This window comes from Triturus cristatus, chromosome 5_1, assembly GCF_964204655.1.
Source record: "Triturus cristatus chromosome 5_1, aTriCri1.1, whole genome shotgun sequence".
Classification (NCBI taxonomy): Eukaryota; Metazoa; Chordata; class Amphibia; order Caudata; family Salamandridae; genus Triturus; species Triturus cristatus.
The window spans coordinates 363,585,019-363,603,909 of record NC_140587.1 but is presented as its reverse complement, the minus strand read 5'-3'; the positions used below and the strand labels follow the sequence as shown (position 1 = coordinate 363,603,909).

The following is an 18,891-nucleotide window of genomic DNA, read 5'->3' as shown; positions in this document are numbered from 1 at the left end:
TCCTAAACTGAGAAAAATCCTAACTTTAAGACTTTTGGTATTCACAGAAGGCATTTAGGAGTCCTAAAGTTAGGAGTCCTATCTTCACTACTCCTAAACTGAGAAAAATCCTAACTTTAAGACTTATGGTATTCACAGAAGGCATTTAGGAGTCCTAAAGTTAGGACTCAACTTCTGTGAATGCCGAAGTGAGTAAGTGCCTTCTGTGAATACCAAAATGAGTAAGTGCCTTCTGTGAATACCAAAATGGTAGTAAGTTTAGGATTTTGTCTTAATTTAGTTCTGTGAATCGGGCCCGGAGAGTCTGCTTGGTTCGGTGTCAGGTTCTGACACAAACTGTCATTCAACAGCTTTGGGGATGAGGTCCAAGAGGCAGGCCAGGACAAACGGTGCTGTGATATGTGCCCCATCTGGTTCCCCTCCACACACAGCAAGATAAGTCATTGCTAATCATTACTGTGATCTCTGGGCATGAGAGTGACATTCTTGCTGCATTGTAGTAATGACAGATTTTCACAATGCTGCAATATGACCAGTTAATATGTAACGCCCATGGCGGCTCCTCTGTCGTAGCAAAGGAGCATCAACCCACTTAAAATCCCCCCAAAACCCCAGAGGTGAAATACAAAATGGTTATTTGCTATCATCTTATTTTTCAACCCCCATCCCAAACAGACCATCAGGACAGAGGCAGGGTCGCTTCTGAGTGACAGCAGCAGGAAGAAGGGTGAATTGTCTGTGCACTGTTCAAAGTGGGCATGCCTTTTTAGCAGGCCGTTTTGCGATGGCCAGTCACACATACACACTTCAAACATCACTAACCCAGTTGTCTTGAGACACCTGGGTGTAGTGTGGGTAGTAAAGGTTTTTCCCAATGAGTCACAAAGTCGTTGTCAGAATGAAAAGTACTTTAATCCATAAGTAAGGACCCATAAAACTGGAGACATGCAGATGGCTCTGAGGGCAGGCATGGAATATGGCCTTGAAGTTCTCAGAACCATACTGTAAGTTCCAAACAAATACAAAGTGGGGTTTAAAGGAATACATCCAGGTTAAAAGGCATATACTAAAATTACATAAGAGTAAATACAAAACATAAAGATGTACAGGAATACACATCTTACACTGGGTTAGAGCAAGTGCAGGCCTCCAGAGCGCTGTGGAGTGGCGAGTGAGGCTGCTCCCTCCATTCAGGGCGCTGCTGTCATGCTGCATGAGAGCAGTGACAGGATTAGTCAAGGTAATGTTTTTCTTTTTTGTAAGTTTATTTTTTGCCTGCCCCGGCCCCCACCCCTGTAGATGCAAGACGCCACTGGTAAGGCCTCTGGACTGGGCAGTGAAGTGGTACTGTGTATTGTGTATATTTTTAGGTCTCGTCGTGACGTAAGCAGCGCATGCGCTGCTCTCGTCATACGAGACTTCTTGGAATCGATACGATTCCAGAAGCCTCGTTCCAGCCCTGCCTTCTGTTTTGATTCGTGCATGTCGTTTGGCATCACGAATTATGCCAAAGGCAGTGCAATGATTGCACGGAAGGCATGTCAATAGTTGCTTGTTGCCACCCTGTCTCCTTTTAGCCACGCCCAGCAGGATTGGATCTCTTACCGCAGTGTGACACAGAAGGTTTAGTATTAGCTTGCCTGACGCACTTTTTTTTGTATGCTTTCTTTTGTCCTTATAGTGCGCGCACACCACTCGCGGGCTTACCTACAGGCCCGCTTTCATTTTCACCGTTGCGACTCGCACAATCATTTTTTATTCAAATTAAACTTTGTTCAGCTGCACGCCACAGTTGTTCATGGCGGCCGCCCACTTTCACCGGGGCTCCCTTCCCCCGCCCCTCAGGAGAAACAGACGCTGCTGCTCGTTTCACCAGCTGTCCTGTTAGATTTCTGAAGATTTGCCTCGGGTCTCGGTTTTCAGTGAGGGTCAAATGAAAACAGAGAAAGCCACGTTTTTATGTGTATCGAAGCAGGAGTACCTTTATATCTCCAGGCACATGGAGTTTGGACGTGAAGTGTGGAGGTAATACCAGTGACTTAAGTGCACTGGAGAAGAACAAATGAAGGCTTTAACGATAGGGGAGGATGCAGCGTTTCCATTGCTACAGGAAAGGGCCGATCAATGGTTTGGGCACTGTGGGCAGTTGGAAGGGGCCCTAAAAACAAGCATTAAAAATGCAATAGGTATCGCCTTTAATTAAGTTAACGCCATTTGCTTTGCTAATGGTATTGGACAGCAAAGCAAATGGCTTTAACTTAATAAAAGGCGAGACCTATTGCATTTTCAATGCTTGTTTTATCAGACATGTACATTTTACAGCATTCCACAATGATGGTTCTGTCCCATTTATTTATTTGCTGTTTTCGCTAAACTTTCAATGGCTGAAGTTTTTATTTCTATTTCTGTCAACACTGAGATAGTAGTTATGCACCTAACAAGTGTCAGTGTGCTACAGTTAAATATGTTCCTATTCCAGTGGCTGGACAAAAAACCCAACGCATGAGGCGGGCTATTGCAGGGACATTGGATCCCACCATGACCAACGTCGATGTTCAACTGATAGTGTATCAATGCTACTACAAGGACTGCATCCCCCCGCCTCCGCAGAGTGGGTAGGTACTCTCTCCACAGCAATATAATTAAAGAAAAAGAGTGTACAATTGACTCGCGCAGAACACAAATTGCGCACAACTTTTTAAATAATCGTTACATTTGTGAACAGGTTCGAATAGCTCTTTGATGGAAGAGAATGCTTGTTAGGAGTAAAAGGCTGATGACGTAATGAAGAATCGGTGTAAAGTGGCGCATGCGATCTCTCCGCTCTAATAAATGACCGTGCCAATATACATGACACAACAGATAGATTCATTTGCCTCTGCCTTGACAATATGGACCCAGGTACTGTTACAGCTTTATATCTCTGCACCTTATAAGCCGAACCTTTACGTAGCCGCCCATTGCCATGAAAAAATGTACAGGCAGTCACACACTGACTAATCACAGATCCAAAGCATACAGCGGGAGTAAAATTAGATAGGAGGGTATGAAGCAAGCTGCGGGAGGTTAAAACGCGTGCTAAAGACACTAAGGGCAACGAAACATTGCAAAGAAACGGGGCTAGACCCATGAACAATTGCAATAAAGGAACAAACTAAGCGTGCACAAGAAGACCGGTAGGTACCAATTAAGTTTAGAGCTAATCTTAGGAGAAGAATTTGCACAATAATATACAGCAATTGGGCCTCTTTCAGAAAGCCAACAACTGGATTTACTATTGTAAGAATGTCACTAAAGGTGACATTGCAAATGCAAGTCATTTTAGTGATGCTAAATATTAGCCCGTTAAGCATAATATTGCAAATACATCTCATACAGACGGTGGGGAGTGGGCAATTCAAGATATGGGAAGCACATTGGATCTATGTTAATAGGTTCCTGAAATCCAACTTAAATGCTCGCTATTTTCTTCTGGCCAACCTACCCCTGTTACCAAACGGAGGAAAGTTATCAAATATGAGTCCAGATCCTGGCTCCCTTCTCTAAGATTCATGAGGTTATTGTTCACTGACTGTACACAGGAGTGCTTTCCAAAAACTGAGCTCAACTTTTTCTTGTATGCTTATAATTGTACAATAATGCATAGTTCTGTTCAACTACAGGCACTGACCAGTACTATAAAATAAAAGGTGCCTTTGACTGCTTTTTGAAGAATGCCACTGATTAAAACGGAAATACTGATTGGTTAAGGCACAAACCTTTTTATATCCCAAGAGAAACGTTCTGGTGGACAAGGGGTACAGCCATGTGACTCACAGGCTGTTGGGACCTGGGCTGTGTGTTCTGTTATGCCGGGAGAAACAGTTGGAAAGTAAATGAGAGAGGATATTTGGAACACTTGTGGACAAGGGTCAGGTGGCAGGGTAAAGTCCTACTGGTCAAGTGGGAATTAGGCGAGTTGCACCAGCAGGTCATCCTACCACTGTCAGCGTGCCAGTGGTCCATTGTGACTCTACCAACTCAAGGCAGAGACATTGGTTATCATTCTGTAGGAAAACTAACATGTTAGCCAAATTGGCCAAGGTGACCCCTCATGGGTTCATATAACTCAGGCAAGACTGCACTTGTAGGTTTGCCTCTTTATGATGGTACAAAATGCACTAACATGTATCGTGCAGTCATTAGTCCGTCAGGAGCAACGTGGATATATAATTCCCTCACTGACTTGGGACCACCACCAAGAAGAATCTTGGGGCAACTGACAAAAGAGAACTAGGCAAAGGAGAATGGGAGAGACAGAGAGAGGACTCCCAAGTTGTGGTGTGTGGTCCACATATGCTCGATCACTTACTATGTGCTGGATGTGATGTACTGAGAGTAAGATCACTACTGTGGAAAAAGCAACAAATTATACATGTCATTACTTCACTAAGGATTATTCTACTGTTATAGAATTGACCCTGAATTTCTCTGCCTGCTTATATACTCGAGATAGAGGCTTCTTCTGCCATCCTTGTAAAGTAAAGTGTGCTGTACTAGTTTTCAACAATTGTGCTGTGAAAATAATACACAGAAGGTCTGTTAAAGCTACTACTGAAAGGAAATTAGCAAAATGTAATACTGAATCATTTCTTATCTAGTATATATACATGGTGGACATTTCTGGAATTCCATCTGCCTTTGTGCATTGTGCCATGCATTGAGGCAAAAAAACAGAATTCTTCAGTTCTGCAACGCCACATAGGGGCCGATTCCGATCCGGGTCGGCACTGAACACGATCCGGCCATAAAAACTGCGCGCCGTACCCGTGTTTTCCGCCCGACTCGTACAGCGGTACGAGCGAGCAAGTACGATGCAAGCTACATGAAATTCCCCGACCGACTCGTTTCCGGGTCCGAACCGCTCCGTATGTCTTGGTCGTAAGCTAACCGTGGCGTGCAATAGATGCGATTCACGACCGAGCCAGTACGATGCACGCATCAGACAGCCTGTGCGAGCCAGAGTGTCCGGCTCGCAAATCGTCCGGGTGGTTGCCTTTGGGGGTCCGCGTCGGACACCCTGTCACCCGCAGCCCTACGACTCGGACACAGGGGGAGAACCAAGGGTCCCCCAACACAGGCATGTACGGTGCGGATGGCACCGACGCGTACTCACTGTAGGGGGCGCACTTGTCCACGACGTACCCTTTCAGTCAATGGGAACCCATGTACGCGTCGTACGACCGGCTCCCATTGACTTCTATGGGAGTCCGACCGAACCGAGTCCGACAGCATACAGCCACATCGTACTCGCTCGGTCGGACTGCAGGACTCCGACTCGGTCAGAAAACACTCCAGATCTGGCTCGGTCGGAATTATTTCCGACCCGGATCGGAATTGTCCCCTTAGCGGAAACCCATAACATTGGTAGTGCTGGAATCTCGATAAAGTGTAATCAGGATGAAATTCTAAAAATACTAAGAATCAAAGAAATAACAATAGTGCTTAGACAACTAGAATCCTGCAAGGACCCAGGTGAGTTTTGAATGCTGTGCCACAATACCAGGTTTGTAGCGCTGTAACATTAGGTAAAAATCTACAGTTGGCATACAAGTCCCTGTAGTCTTCATGTGCAAAATTATAAAATGAATATTGTAGGAAATTGGGTTACTAGTTGAGGGAGATGAAACCCTACTCTATCACCAACCAAAATCTCTGAAACACAAACAAACCCCAAATTAACATGTAGCTCCACACAAAAGCAGTCAGGCTTAACTTAGAGGCAATTCTGTTATGCAGCACTTCAACAGTCATAAAATGAAAACACAACACAAGAAAAATTCCACACCAATTACGAAAAAAAAGGAAAATGTGATAAAATATTTGAGACCAAAATGACAAAAATCCAATCAGTAGAACCGGATATATGCAATTTTAAAGTTTCAAGTAAAAATAGTATCTAAAAGCAGAAAGCCCCAACTGTACTATCTGTTTGTGCTGGACCAGGACAAAGTCACAAGTTCAGGCTGACCACGATGTAGCGCGAGCTGGATACAGGGACCAAGTTAGGCCCACTGAACAAGAGTACCTTAAATCCTGCTTGCAGATCATTTCGAGATCCCAAGTTGAGGATGCGTCATACCGCAGCGAATCTGGATACTGCGAGGCAGAGATGCAAGGTTGGAGATGCGTATCGCTGTGGTTCTGATGCGGAGTTTTGTGAGATGATTTGTCATGCTGCATCTATTCTGCTGGGACCACAGCTGGGCTGGCAGAGCACCCTCAGGCCCACTTCTGAGAGTCCAGGACTGAGGTGGCAGGTCTTGGACTAACAGTAGACATAGTCCAGGTGCTGGGTTGAAGGAGGTTGGAGCATTCTGTCCCTGAGGGTCAGGTCAAGAGGCCCGCAATCTAGCCATTGGAGTCACTCTGGTCGTCCTGGGTTCAAGATGCAGGTCCAGTTATTCACTCAGGCAACAGAGTAGCAGTCCTTTAGGCAAAGGAGCACAGCAGTCCTTCTGAGTCTTTCACAGGTCCAGAGGTGTACTGAAGAGTTGGGTCTGATACCTGGTGCCCACTTTGAAGTAGGCAAAGGTTTATTGATTTTCATTCTACAATAACATTGCCCCCACCCCTCCTCCCCCCCTCCCCTCCAATTCAAACAAAGTTACAATATTCAGAGTTTCCCAAGACACATGAAGCATATAAACCTGTGAGGAGTGTTATGCACACATTTAGTGGAATGAAGAAAGAAAAACAGTATCTCTGGTTTGTTAAATATTTCCCTTTTGAAAATTTTATATTTTTATATATCTAGATAAAGTTAGACATCCATTGTATCAGTGGATCCCATATCAGCATGCCTCTTTTGTACTTATTGCGCCCTTTTCTTCTATATATGGCTACCTCCAGGCTGCATGTTGCTAATAGGCGGGCCCTCCATTGTTGGAACGTCGGAGGGTTTGGATCCAGCCAAACTGAGGCTATGCATAGCCTTAGGATGGCCATAGCTACAAAGATCAGACCATGCATACGTTTTGGACGAACACAATCTGTCGTACCCAACAATATTTCCTCTGTGGAAATATATATAGCTATTCCAGAAATTTTTGATAAAAAATCGGAAATCTCCCTTAATATATTTGTCAGAGCATTACAGGAAGCAAACATATGAACACTATCAGCCTCAAATAATGAGCAGCGTGGGCATGTAGTACCTTTTCCGGTCCCCCACTTTGCAATTTTCTTCGGAGTATAATACAATGCAAAAAATGTTTTATAATACTGAGCTTGCAGTTTAGCTGACATGAAACAGGACTATGACATTTCGAAGGATCGAGAAGGGGTTTGAGATAATACAGCTAGTTTTGTCTGCCATGTCTCGATCTGTTTCTCCATATCGTCAGAGCCCAATGAATTACATTTTTTTTATATCTCACCAAAAGTTAGAGAGGATTTTTTACAAATCCGGTCCATGATTTGCGTAGGGTGGAATTTTTCCCTAGCCCCCCCCTTTGTTAACAAAAAGTTCCTAACCTGTAGGTATTTGAAAAAATCTATATGACAGAGGTCATAGTCTCTGCGCAGTTCTTCGAAGGTTTTCAGACCTAATCTATTAAAGAAACAGCCAAGCTGTAATATCCCTATTTGTATCCACCGATTCATACACCTATCATCGAATATCTCGGGGAGATCGTTATTTTTGGATATAGGGGTATAGTATGAGTATCGTCCGAAGCCCAGCAATTTACGAGAACAGCTCCATACCTTATAAATCCCATGGATGCTCTTAAATTTTATTTTCTTGAAGTGATTATCATTCATATGTCGCCAAAAGCATCCTTCAGAGCCCCTTCCTAGTATGAGTGTTTGTGGGGTGGGTAAGCTATTACCAATGGGCTCTAAAGAAATAAGTGCTGAGCAGTATCTCAAAACCGTGGCCCAATAATAGAATTTAAAATTAGGCATTGCCATACCCCCTCTATACTTTGGGAGAGTGATGTATTTTAGAGCCCGGCGTGGATTTTTATAGCCCCATAGGAATTTGGAAAACATAGAATCGATAGACCTGAATAGTTGAGGTGGAAATTCTAAACAAATGGCCCTAAAAAAATATAAAAATCTGGGAAGATACAGCATTTTAATCACATTAGATCTTCCTCCTATCGTTAGATGTAGGTTGTTAAGACGTATCAGTTCTTTTTTTGTACGTTGGATCAGAGGCTCTACCTTGTCCTTAACTCTGTTGTCCACATCTGCCGATATGCTAACTCCGAGATACGTAGCTTTGTTGGTAACTCTGACATCATTCATCTTGATCTTGTCATTGAGAATAATCTGCGTTTTGGTCTGATTTAATTTATAGCCAGAGACAGCTCCAAAAAGTAGAGCCTCTTTTTCTATCGCAGCAATTGCTTTGCTTGGGTTGCTAGTAACTATGGCGATGTCGTCTGCGAAGGCTAGAGTTTTAGTCTCGAATTTTTGTACCCATATTGGGGGGATTAGTATATTTTGCTCTAGCCTGCGAATGAACGGGTCAATATATATCGCAAAAAGAAGGGGAGAACACAAACACCCCTGCCTTGTCCCCCGTGTGATGGTTATTTTATATGACAACATCCCATTTATTACTACCCTATCGATAGGTTCGACATAGAGCATTTGTGTTGCCTTGATGAATCGCTGACTAATCCCATAGTGTAACATTGTGATCCAGAGGTATTCCCAAGAGACCCTATCAAAGGCTTTTTCGGCGTCGAGTAAAATGAGCGCCATAGGGTCTCCTGTCGCCTGGGTAAAGTCAAAAAGAGATATTACCCTTTGGACGTGGTCAATTGTGGATCTCCCGGGGATGAACCCGTGTTGTCGTTCTGATACAATCTTGTGTATAATGGGTGCTAGTCGGTTTGCTAAAAGTTTAGAAAATATTTTAGAATCACCGTTGATCAATGTAATGGGGCGATAGGACCGAGGTTCTAAAGGATTTTTGTTTTTTTTTTAGGAAAACTACGATTTTAGCAGATGACCATGAAGCTGGTGGTCTTCCACCCTCGAAAATATGGATGGAACAGTTCCTGCATAATATCTTTTAATTGTATTGAAAATTTAACATAAAATTCTGTTGGGATACCGTCCATGCCAGCGGCTTTCCCTGTGGTGAGGCTGGTCATAGATGAAAGAATTTCCTCCCAAAATGGGGTACCATCCAAGCTTTTCTGGTCATCTTTTCCCAAACCTGTTGGTGCATTTAAATTTAAATACGTCTCTGAGCTACTCGTTTGATTCTCTATAGTTTCGTAGAGATTCTGATAAAATTTTTGGAATGCCATTCTAATCTCGGAAGATTCAGTTTTAAAGCCAGTTTCTGGGTCTAAAATCTCTTTAACAAGATTAGCTGAATATTCTTCTCTGGTACGTATCGCCAGCTGGTGGCCAATCTGTTCGCTCCACTCATAAATTTTCTCCTTATGGGCTGTGGCTTTGGCAACTACCTTTTCTGTTAAGACATCGATAATCTGGTTTTTGGCGGCCGCAACCCGGTTTAATTAGTTCTCAGGTGTACCTCCCTCCTGGATAACCTTGGTCAGCTCCTCTTCTGCCCTGCCCAAGTTACCCTGGAGTGTTGCCATTTTTGTTTTAGCCTCCTTATTAGAACAGAATGAAAACTGCATTGTCTCCCCTCTAATACCAGCTTTTAAGGCGTCCCAGACCACATCAATTGTAGTGCTACCAACGTTGACCTCTAGAAAACCTGTTATCCATTCTGTCATATGTCGGCAGAATTTCTCATTCCCCAAGAATGCTCTCTCGAAAGTCCATGTCTTCTGCTTGTTTAGCCCCTTATCAAAGCTTAGTACAACGGGTTATGGTCCGATAAGATTCTGGGTGTTTTTACAATTATACTGCCAGACCACAAAGTACTAGACATAAGTATATAATCTAGCCGGACAAGCCGAGAGTGTGGGTATGAATAGTATGTAAATCCCGGGTCCCCAGGATGCCCCTTCGGCCAGCAATCGACTAAGCCATGTAAAGCACACACATTTTTTAGAGCCTGGAAAACTTTCGGTTTCCGCCCTGAATATCTGAAATCTGGATCTGACAGCCCCTCCCCTGGTAAATGTATATTAAGGTCACCACAGACGATTAGGGGAAGAGGCCACTGAGATAGTTCATTGGCCATCAGGGACAGCACATCAGGGTCGTCACTAACACTGCCATAGACAGTACACAGAGTCATTTTACTTCTTCTGGAGTCGTAATGACACTCTGCGATAGCCCAACGACCAAATTTGTCTGCTAGTGTACGTGTGAACTGAAGATCTCCCCCTTTAGCCAAAATTGCCACCCCCCTTACTCGTGCCCCTTGTGTTGAGGCTGTAATCAGTTGGTCCCCTAGTGTTTTGAGCAAATAATGTTGTGACCCCTCTACATGTGTCTCTTGTAGACATAGGATACTAGCGCCAATCCCCTGTAGCCCTACCATTACTCTCTGCCTTTTCTTGATGTCATTAAGGCCACAAATATTTATAGTGGCAATTTTCAATTTAGCCATATTACTATTTGATCAAGTGATCTGCGCCAAAGAACGATAATCTCCCCTGTTGCATACCAAGTTTAAAAAAAACTAATATAGAATTTCTTAGTCTGTTCTTATATTGACTCCTCCACCCTCTAGTTGTCACACAATCGTTGTGTCTGAAACTCCCCCTCTCCCCCCGTACCCTTACCCCCACCCAAACCCCCTCCCCCACCCTCCCACCAAAAGGTAGGCAACCAGGCTCAATCCTGAGCCTGTGTGATAGCGTCTGAACAGACCTCACCCACCCTCCACACTCCCCATCACCAAGCCGTCGATACCAACAGCTATCTCTTATCTCTTCACTACTCCACTTCCCCTCTTTCCCTCTCCCCGCTCCTCATCATCCTATCCCTCACATTGTCACATGCCGAAAGAGGAGAAGAATAGTAGGGGATGAGCAAACATAGAGAGATTGAGCATTGATAAATCTAGTAGGAGAAGCCAACTATAGACCGATTTGGATAACCCCAAAAAAAAAAAAAAGGGGGAAAAGATATGTTCAATGAAAATTAGTATTCATACAACTAAGTGGGCCCTGCTTTGCCAGTTGTTATCTCCTTAAGTAGTTGTTCAGCTTGGATTTCTGAAGTGAAAAACCAGGTCCGGCCTTGCGAAATAACCTTCAATTTGGCAGGATTTTGAAGGAAAACGGCAGCACCAGCTTTTTGAAATGGTGTGATCAGCTGCCGGAGTCGCCAACGCCTTTCTACTGTTGCGTGCGCAAAGTCTGGCTTGGCAAAGAACGAAAAATTATCCCAAGTCCGTTTTTTATTGGGTCTGGCCAGATCATATATTGCTTGACGGAGCAAAAAATTCCCAAAATAGATCAGAATGACTCTGGGATAAGACTGGTTATTCTGTGGGCGTTTAGGTACAGACATTGGGAATCTATGCACCCTCTGGACCTCCTTTTCCCAGACCCAGTGCGCTAGTTCCGGAAACGCATTTTTAAACAGATTGATAATAAATGCGCGAATATCGCTTCCCTCACTGTTCTCTGGAATCCCTAAGATCCTAAGGTTGTTCCGTCGTTGGCGATTCTCCGCCTCCTCGAGTTTCCACATGATATCTTTTATCACATCTTCTTGAGATGTTACCTGAGTCTTTAACATATCGACAGTAGATTCCAGAACCTCTGTCCGATTTTCCACCATAGACATTCTTTCTGCTATTTCAGTGCAGGTTTTCCCAATTTTACGTACCGACCCCTGCAATTTTTTTCCAGCCACTCGAGCAAGGCGGTTTTCAGTTTTGACCTCATTTTGAAATGTATTTAGTTTTTGTAGAATCGTTGTTAGTGCAGGCTCGGCGGAAGGCTCAGGGTTTCTAGAAGCCTCCAGACCCCCGGGAATTACCCCATGTAATAGCGCAAGGGAATGTACATGTGCATCTGAATAATCCCATTTAAGTTCTTTTGCATCCTCTATTCCATCTTGAATATGAGTAATTTTCTTGCCTTCAGAAAGTCTCTTAGATTTCCTGTTGGTTCTTCGGCTCTCCTGTTGGCTACAGTTGCTCGTAGAGGTGTCCGCACAACCATCATCTCCGCTGCCACTTTGTGACTCGATGGAATCTGAATCGACAGATTCCTCATTCAGAGAGAAAAAGTTATCCGTGGGGTCGGGGGATAGATAGCCCAAGTCTGTGGTTTCTGCAAGACGACCACCCCCCACAACTGTCTCAGAAAGTGCCTGTGCATCGATTTCTTTAATACCATTAGCTTTAGCTTTAGCTTTAGTACTAACAAAAAGGGTAGATGTTCCCACACAGTCCACACAGTCCACATTCTCTTGCTGGATAGCTGCAGGGGAAGTAGCCATAGCCGTGGCCAGCAACGTATTCTCGTTATTATCCCCCCAGGAGGCTCGCTTGTCTCCCAGTGAATCTTCATCTAGCAGGGCTCCCTCTACCCTCTCAGCACTAGCTGCGATATTAGTTAAATTAGTATCGTCCTTGGGTATCTTTGAATGTTGAATGGAGTTTAGTTATTCCCTTTTGATGTCATTCAGGTGGTTCCGCGGCGCGGTCCTACTGCAAAGGGTAATTCAGTTACCATAAAGAAAGAGGTAAGCAGCAGAGAGGTAGCTGTTGTGCCGTGTAGTGGTTTCTTTAATGGTTTGAAACAATATTAGTAACACAGGTCTCTCCCCCCCTTTTTCTTTTTTCATTTTCAGTGGATGGTCCTGATGAGAACTCCATGATTGTTAGGAGTTTGAAACGCGTAGACCCTATATTTTGTGCCAGAAGAGAGAAAAATTAAAATTGCAAATTTATGAAAGATATACTTATGTGTATATAACAAGACCTATGGCACTGTGAAAAATGTTTTTGATAAAATATTGTTGTATTTGTTGATAAAATACGCTCAGTGTGTATGATGGTATGTATGAGAATGATTGATGGAGAATAGTAGTGATAGTGTGTATGAGTAGTATGAGGGGGATGTTTTAATGTACAAAATTTGTTTATTTGTATTGTATATGATTTTTGTGAAACGTCAAAATTTGGTAAATAAATGACCAAAGAAATTTATAATAATTGAATACAAAAATAAAATCAAAGATTGAATCTAACAACGTGAGTCCAACCCACTTATAGTTTTGCTCATAGGTGAGGAGCCTAAATAATTAGCTTTATTAAGCTTGGCAGCATTGGCAATTTTTGGGTATATAGATAAGGCAGTGGTTTGGCCTTGCTGCTTGGGAACGGTGGTGTCATATAGTAACTTACTAAATGTGGCATTTTCAGTTTTGAAATGTAATATCCAACTTCAACATAAGTTAGGATTTTAAATTGTGATTCCAGAAGCACCAAACATGAACCAGTTAGCTCTTCCCATTTGAATATTATACTTATAAAATGTAATAAGGCAACTCCAATATTATCATATGAGGGCCACATCACTTTCCTCGTGCTGGACTTAAGGTCCGGATGGATTACCACCTAAATATTGTTTGGGATATATCGATGTGCCAAAATATTGTAGCATGATTTTTTAAGACCAAATATTTTGAAAGTACATTTAGGTAAGTATAGGATTACTTTACTTAACCTCAGTTATATTTACCTTGACAACATATATTCACCTTGAAGGTATATAGATTAGGAGTTAAGTACAGTAAAACTATATATACTTATATAAGTAGTTATCGCCCCTATAGTTTAGTCAAAGAAATTCAGACTACAATATATTTGCACATTCATATTACTCCCATGATATTCTGACACATAATCATCCAGACTTTACAGAAAACAAAGTTGGTAACCTAGGAGCTGTAGATTAGTGACAGGCTTGGACTCTAAAGGCTGGGAAAAGGTCCCTGGTGGCAGGTGTAAGAATGAACATTTATAGTGTGCACTGATATGATAAAAGGTTTTATGGTGCTGGTGGAATGTGTCTAAAAGCTCTGACAGACATAGGCAAATGGCTAAGGGTTTCTTGGGACTCAAAGTAAGGGCCTGAGGCCTATCGGATGACTTTTGCTGATACTGGAGGATTAGCCCTGATGGCCTGAGTAACGACTATGGTGCTCTTGAGGACTTGTGATAGAATGGTGGAACCAGTGCAGGAGATGTTAAGGGATTGGGGTTGAGGTTCTCTGAAGCCAGCCGATGGTCTGTGAGAAGTGACAGAGTAAATGTGAGTATCATCCAAGGGCTTCTGAAAATTAAATATTAATCTCTCTTGATGATTAATTGTCTTTTGAGTCCTCTTAGGAACAGTGGAGGGTGAAATACGATGCAATGGTGGATGTTTAATGATGGTTTTGAAAGACCTCAGCTCATTTGGCAGAGTTTGTTAGACCAAATTAGGGGTCTATTGTGAGTACCGAGGGGACCGTGGTGGATCTGATGGTTTTTGATGATCTTTTGTTGGTCCTTGAGGATTGTCTGAAAGCTTGTAGAGGGTGTATTGGGACTGACGTAGGGTCTTAAAGGCGACCAGGTACTTGCGTATTATTGAATGAGGTGTTGCTTCGAGCCATGTAGCATTGTGTTGGTCTTTGAACATCACTGTCAATTTATGACTCCCATCTGAGGATATGTAAGGGCTGGCTGTGGTAATGTGAAAGTCAACAGACCATCTGTGATTTATATTTAGCAAAGCTCTTTAAAGCCGGCTAAGGGTGACTTAGTGCAGGCGGAAGGATTCTCAACAGTTTGTGAGGGTGGCCCCCTGCAGCAGTTCCCTACATCACAATCTTAGAGAAGGCAAGTTCTTACACCCCACTCTTTTTCTGTATATACTGTTAGGGGTAGAAAGACACCCGACATAGTCGCCTGATCCGTCCCTCTCAAATACACTCTCTAGGAGAAATTACTAAATGGCACAGCCTTGCCTCCCAACCTGACTGTACCGGTCAGGACACTTCCTACTAGGCCCCTGCCTCTAAGATTGACTTTCTTCTACTAATGCGATATGCTAGACCTTACATCCTTGGCATGGACTTCCCCCAAATCTTTTGCCTTCACTCTTCCAGTTTGCTGGATTTGTTTCTGTTGCCATTATCACACTGTGCAGTTTGCCACTGCTAACAAGTGCTAAAGTGCATGTGCTATATGCTTCAAACATGGTAAAATTGGAGCACTCCTAATTCTCACATTTAATTTACTTGTAAATCCCTAGTAGATAGTAATACCTATACCCAGGACCGGTTTCGGGGTAACACCCCTCATCAGCCAGGCTAGCTTGAATCACTGGCAAAGTGAGCAACGGACCCACGTCTGGGCATGCCCTTCCAATTTTGGGTGAACAAAGCAAACACAAGGAGATGATGTACAGAGCGCTGGAAATTTTCAGACACTCACCCCCAGTCACAGATCTGGGTTGAATCTATTATTGTTCTTTAGCTTGCTTAACCACCCCAGTTTTATCTCGGCTATATGCAAATCGGTCTTGACCCTGTGCCTCATGGGAACAGTCCTGCCCAAACTGCCAAGCCAGGTCTTCCCTCGACCGGAAACAAGCATCCTGGAACTGGTTTTGGGGTAACACCCCTCATCAGCCAGGCTAGCTTGATTCCAGTGGCAAAGTGAGCAAGGGACCCACGTCTGGGTATACACTGCCAACTTATGGCGAACAAAGCAAACAGAAGGAGATGACGGAGGGAGCGCTGAAGCTTTTCAGACATTCACGGCCAGTCACAGATCTGGGTTGAATCCATTATCGTTCTTTAGTTCACTTCATCACCCCAGTTTAGACCCAGCTATATGCAGATCAGTCTATACCCTGTGCCTCATGGGAACAGTCCAGCCCAAACTGCCTAGCCAGGTCTTCCCCGGACTAGAAACAAGCATCCTGGGACCAGTTTCGGGGTAACACCCCTCACCAGCCAGGCTAGCTTGAATCCAGTGGCAAAGTGACAAAGGGACCCACGTCTGGGCATACCCTGCCAACTTAAGGTGAACAAAGCAAACACAAGGACATGATGGACGAGTGCTGAAACTTTTCAGACACTTACCCACATTCACAGGTCTGGGTTGAATCCATCATTGTTCTTTAGCTCACTTCACCACCTCAGTTCAGACCCGGCTATATGCGAATCAGTCTTGCCTTATGGGAACAGTCCAGCCCGACCTGCCAAGTCAGGTCTTCTCTGGACTGGAAACAAGCATCCTGGGACCAGTTTTGGGATAACACCCCTCATCAGCCAGGCTAGCTTGAATCCAGTATCAAAATGAGCAAGGGACCCATGTCCGGGCATACCCTGCCAATTTAGGGTGAACAAAGCAAACGCAAGGAGATGATGGACGGATCATACATTTTTCAGACACTCACCATCATCGTTCTTTAACAAATCCAGTTGGCCGCACACTGCTCGTCACACCAGCATGTTGCCCCAAGGAACTCTGGTAGATGTAGTGGCGACGGCGAGTATGCCTATGCCACAGTGTTGAAAAAAAGTATGTGTCGCATTAGCCATCCCTGGACACGTGTTTCGAGGTAGTTGCCTCTCGTCAGCAGGGAGTAGGTAAGTGTAAAGGGGTGCCACATGGACTGCCAATAATGTAAAAACAGGTAGAGTACCTCTCATGGCACGCAGGTGCTGGTCCAGAACTCGTCAGCCCAAATGGCTCAAGGGAGCCTTTATATAACAAATCCAGTTGGCCGCACACTGCTCGTCACACCAGCATGTTGCCCCAAGGAACTCTGGTAGATGTAGTGGCGACGGCGAGTACGCCTATGCCACAGTGTTGAAAAAAAGTATGTGTCGCATTAGCCATCCCTGGACATGTGTTTCGAGGCAGTTGCATCTCGTCAGCAGGGAGTGGGTAAGTGTAAAGGAGTTCCGCATGGACTGCCAATAACGTAAAAACAGGTAGAGTACCTCTCATGGCGCGCAGGTGCTGGTCCAGAGCTCGTCAGCCCAAATGGCTCAAGGGAGCCTTTATATAACAAATCCAGTTGGCCGCACACTGCTCGTCACACCAGCATGTTGCCCCAAGGAACTCTGGTAGATGTAGTGGCGACGGCGAGTACGCCTATGCCACAGTGTTGAAAAAAAGTATGTGTCGCATTAGCCATCCCTGGACACGTGTTTCGAGGTAGTTGCCTCTCATCAGCAGGGAGTAGGTAAGTGTAAAGGGGTGCCGCGTGGACTGCCAATAACGTAAAAACAGGTAGAGTACCTTTCATGGCGCGCAGGTGCTGGTCCAGAGCTCGTCAGCCCAAATGGCTCAAGGGAGCCTTTATATAACAAATCCAGTTGGCCGCACACTGCTCGTCACACCAGCATGTTGCCCCAAGGAACTCTGGTAGATGTAGTGGCGACGGCGAGTACGCCTATGCCACAGTGTTGAAAAAAAGTATGTGTCGCATTAGCCATCCCTGGACACGTGTTTCGAGGTAGTTGCCTCTCGTCAGCAGGAAGTAGGTAAGTGTAAAGGGGTGCCGCGGGGACTGCCAATAACGTAAAAACAGGTAGAGTACCTCTCATGGCGCGCAGGTGCTGGTCCAGAGCTCGTCAGCCCAAATGGCTCAAGGGAGCCTTTATATAACAAATCCAGTTGGCCGCACACTGCTCGTCACACCAGCATGTTGCCCCAAGGAACTCTGGTAGATGTAGTGGCGACGGCGAGTACACCTATGCCACAGTGTTGAAAAAAAGTATGTGTCGCATTAGCTATCCCTGGACACGTGTTTCGAGGTAGTTGCCTCTCGTCAGCAGGGAGTAGGTAAGTGTAAAGGGGTGCCGCGTGGACTGCCAATAACGTAAAAACAGGTAGAGTACCTCTCATGGTGCGCAGGTGCTGGTCCAGAGCTCGTCAGCCCAAATGGCTCAAGGGAGCCTTTATATAACAAATCCAGTAGGCCGCACACTGCTCGTCACACCAGCATGTTGCCCCAAGGAACTCTGGTAGATGTAGTGGCGACGGCGAGTACGCCTTTGCCACAGTGTTGAAAAAAAGTGAAAATCATCGTTCTTTACCCCAGTTCAGTCCCGGCTATATGCAAATCAGTCTTGATTCTGTGCCTTTTCGACCAGTCCAGCCTGAACTTCCAAGCCAGCTCTTCCATGGACCAGAAACAAGCATCCTTGGACCGGTATCGAGGTCACACCCCTCATCAGCCAGGCTTGCTTTAATCCAGTGGCAAAGTGTGCCAAAACCCACGTCTGGGCATACCCTACCAATTAAGAGCAAACACAAGGAGGTGACGGGTGGAGCGATGAAACCTTTCAGACACTCATCCCCAGTCACAGATCTGGTTTGAATCCATCATCTTTCTTTGGCTCACTTCGCCACCCCAGTTCATACCCAATATATGCAGATCATTCTTGACCCTGTGCCTCATGGGAACAGTCCAGCACGAACTGCCAAGCCAGGTCGTCCCTGGACTGGAAACAAGCAAATCCTGGGACCGATTTCGGGGTAACACCCCTCATCAGTCAGGTGAGGGCGAACAAAGCAAACACAATGAGATGATGGACGGAGCGATGAAACTTTTCAGACACTCACCTCCAGTCACATATCAGGGTTGAATCCATCATTGTTCTCTAGCCCACTTCGCCACCCCATTTCAGACCCATCTATATGCAAATCAGTCTTGACCCTGTGTCTCATGGGAACAGTCCAGCTCAAACTGCCAAGCCAGGTCTTCCATGGACCAGAAACAAGCATCCTGGGACCGGTTTCAGGGTGACACCCCTCATCAGCCAGGCTAGCTTGAATCCAGTGACAAAGTGAGCAAGGGACCCATGTCTGGGCATACCCTGCCAATTTAGGGCGAACAAAGCAAACACAAGGAGATGATGGACAGAGCACTGACATTTTCAAACACTCACCCCCTGTCACAGATCTGGGTTGAATCCATCATCGTTCTTTAGCTC

At 44.7% G+C, this 18,891-nt stretch overlaps 1 protein-coding gene across 2 annotated transcripts in view; it reads left to right on the top strand.

Moving 5' to 3' along the window:
* LOC146830894 (fibrocystin-L-like) overlaps positions 1-18,891 on the top strand; it is a 1,907,335-nt gene that overhangs the window by 1,469,043 nt on the left and 419,401 nt on the right. For both annotated transcript variants that reach the window (XM_085605084.1, XM_085605082.1), the window contains exon 54: positions 2,480-2,615. In XM_085605084.1, coding sequence (XP_085461210.1) covers positions 2,480-2,615 — 136 coding nt within the window. The remainder of the gene's footprint in view (positions 1-2,479; positions 2,616-18,891) is intronic.